Below are 3,247 nucleotides of genomic sequence, written 5' to 3'. Positions count from 1 at the left end.
TTATTACTAAAGTAAGACTGAATCCTGTCTGCAGGAAGATGAATTGAACTTAATCAAAGACAGAAAATCTCAGACTGCTCCAGTAATTACAGCAGCCTAAAATCTTCCAAAAGGATTTTCTTTTCACTTGTCAGCCTATGATAGATTCTGAAAAGAGGGTGGGGCCTTAAAACCTTGTTTGATTATCAGACTCTTTTTCCTGACAGTAATGCTTTAACTTCACTCAGATTCTGATCAGAGACTCAATAATCTTGAGAGAACAAAAATAAATCCACTGACAAGTTTCAGTGAACATTAACATCCTCACAGCATCATGTTGGTTTCCTTTCAAAAAGTCGGCCATGTTAGCAAACAGTCCAAAACAACAACATGTGACAGTGAAACTCTACAAGATGAGAGCGCTTTTATTCTGAAAGGTTGTTAAAATGCTGCACCATTCTTCAGTGATCGGTTCAATTCAGTACAAGGGAAAGCAAAGTGTTCTTACCATTTCTAACTGAGTTGTTACTAAATGTGACGACGATTGATTAAAGCATCATAATAATCATCTTATTAGAGTTATTATTAGTAATAGGGTAATTATTTTACCTAGCAACAATGTGACAGGATTATGTTTGGAGGAGTGTGTGTGTTCTGGCTCTCAGTGTATTAAGCTGCCACATTTTATAACAAGCTGCTTCATCATCACCACCAAGTTGGGACGGCTTAACATGGACTTTAACTGGTCCATGTTAAGCCACTTGGTCAGTTCTGATCCAGGAAGGGATGACAGATCCTTCTCAGAGCTGCTGAGAACTTTTCTTCTTACTTTCAGAGCTTTACAGCAGTTTTGAGCCAAACATTATTTTAGATTAAGAAAAGTGTTTTTACAACATTTCACCTCAGCTGAAACCTTCAGATTCATATTTATTTTCATAAAATATTTAAAGGACAACAACAGAAGAAGTTGCAGATTGATGAATGTGTTTCTGTTGCATTAAATCACTGCATGTGGGTTCCTCATTACACTCTCAGAGTCACCCTGAAGAAGAAAATAAATATGGATCAGTCAGTCTGTCAAGGCCTCAGTAGTGGGAATGTTTAGGGCTGCCAGGACTCACCCTGAAGGTTTGATTTATTTTAGAGGCAAAATTACTGACTCAAAACTCATCTGACACTAAAGTCCGAGTCAGGAACCATTCCAACCATCCTAAGAAACACTTGAATAAATCTAGCCTTACATGACTGATGATTAAAGATCCCATCAACTCTCTAACATTAAAAATGTCTCCAGGCTGATTTCACTGTGATCCCGACTGGTGCAGTTCTAACGGGCCTTAAATGACATGACTGAGGCCTGTAAAGTCTGCACATCTGCCTGATCCATTGTTAATGGAGGAAAAGTCTGAAATCTAAAAGTAAAGCACTCACATCAAAGATCAGAGCTGATAGAATCTGAACAAAATCTGAACATTTTACACCAATAATCTCTTTAACTGCATAAACAGAGAAAGGATCTGACAGAGTAGAGTGGAAACAGTGACATAGTGAGTCGTGACTAAGTGATGGCTGCATATTAAACTCACATATGAACTGATGGCACAGAGCTGCAGCAGGCTAAACCTCCTGTTCTGGATCCATTGTGTTAATTCTTTACACACTGAGCAACTGCTGTGAAGCACATCAGCTCAGCAAGCACAGGCTCCAAATGTTATTGGCACATGGGGATAAAATGTCTAATTCATATTAAACCTCTTTCACACAGTAATGTATCAAACGCTGCTCCAGTAAGCAGGTAGAAATTTGTTCAAGTCACTCTAATCTGTTATCACCCCCAAAAAATCACAAAAAGAAAGGCAGAGAACATGTGTTCTGTATGTCTAACATGGTGTGTTTTAACATGTCCATGTCTCCAGGTGGGACAATATATAGTAAAGTTGTGTGCATACATAGCTACGTTCTCCATGCTGATTGAACACTTCCAAATGGCCCCGGTAGCAGCAGCCAGTAGCTGCTTGTTTTCTGCTTTAGAGAGCAGTGACACCAGAGGCTGCAGGCCTTGGTGGCTGCGGACCAGATCCCGGGTCAGTTTGTCCTCTGTACACTATGAAGCAAACAAGAGGTCTGAGAGAGATCTGGAATCTGGCTCTATTCAGTAGCACAGAGATCAGGTGTTTAGGTCCATGATATGCAGGAAGGGCTTTGTTTCTCGACTGGCCTGGGAACATCCTGGGATTCCCTTGGAGAATCTGGGTCAAGTGGCTGGGGAGAGGGAAGTCTGAGCTTCCAGAAGAAAATGGATGGATGTAATGTAGGATAGTGCTAAATATGTCAGCACATGTCACCAAAATGTTAGATTTGTTCTTTGGGTTGTGGAAGCTGGTAAAGTGTGTCCATTGAAGAACGCCGTACTTGGCGTCTGTTACTGTGCGCTGGCAGTACAAGGTAAGCAATACTGACCACCAGCTCCTCACTGTAGCCAAATGTTACTTTTAATGTCCAAGTCGTTAATTTTGTATCATTTTGTCTTTTTTAATTTATGATGTATCTGTAAACAAAAAAAAAAACTGTGTTAATGAGACTTATGTTGACACACAGTATTTGCTGTGAATTCTGAAGGCGAAGCCGCTGCGCTGTCAGGTGGTCTGAATAAACGGTTTGAACCATGATCTCAACCGTGTGCGTGCCTCATTACACTCTCAGAGTCACCCTGAAGAAGAAAATAAATATGGATCAGTCAGTCTGTCAAGGTCTCGTGTTTGTCTGATTATTGCCTCAAGTTTCCTTCCGACAACAACCTATTAAAGAAAACACGACGCAGAGTCTAAAGAACAGCGAGGTGTCATCTCACACGGACAGGGTTACATAAAGATCAATAATTTTCAAACAGGCTCATCAGTGGAGACCTACATCCACAATCTCAGTTGTGTGATCAGATCTTCTTCACAGAGCAGTTCTCTGACACTGCAGGACAACAGGAACATGTGTTCTCCATATCATGAAGCTAAAACCTAAATGTGAACCATTTGTCCATTAACAGCAGTGGATCTACTGCTTCCTTTGTCTCCTCCATTCTAACTCTTCAAAGGATTTGCTGGGCCAGCTTCATACCTTGTAAAAACAAGAAAAAATGTGATGTTCAGGAGCGATAGCTGGGAAATCAGAAAACACATCATATGTTTTCATTTTCAGACACTTTGGTCTGGAGGGATTGTCGACATTCTTTAAAACATCGACACCATCTGAAGTCTCTTATGATGAAGGATTT

At 40.4% G+C, this 3,247-nt stretch overlaps 1 protein-coding gene across 12 annotated transcripts in view; it reads right to left on the bottom strand.

The window, feature by feature from the left end:
• The window catches only part of odad2 (outer dynein arm docking complex subunit 2), a 73,075-nt gene that overhangs the window by 41,310 nt on the left and 28,518 nt on the right, over positions 1-3,247 (bottom strand). For all 12 annotated transcript variants that reach the window (XR_001424563.1, XR_001424562.1, XR_001424561.1 and 9 more), the window contains one exon: positions 1,929-2,083. Coding sequence is in view for 2 of the 12 variants with exons in the window: in XM_015029080.1 (XP_014884566.1) it covers positions 1,929-2,083 (155 nt within the window). In the remaining 10 variants the exon portion in view is untranslated. The remainder of the gene's footprint in view (positions 1-1,928; positions 2,084-3,247) is intronic.

The sequence above is a fragment of the Poecilia latipinna genome, unplaced genomic scaffold (genome assembly GCF_001443285.1).
Source record: "Poecilia latipinna isolate Pla-1442-1.1 unplaced genomic scaffold, P_latipinna-1.0 Scaffold143, whole genome shotgun sequence".
Lineage (NCBI taxonomy): Eukaryota > Metazoa > Chordata > Actinopteri > Cyprinodontiformes > Poeciliidae > Poecilia > Poecilia latipinna.
This window is presented reverse-complemented; position numbering and strand designations above follow the sequence as displayed.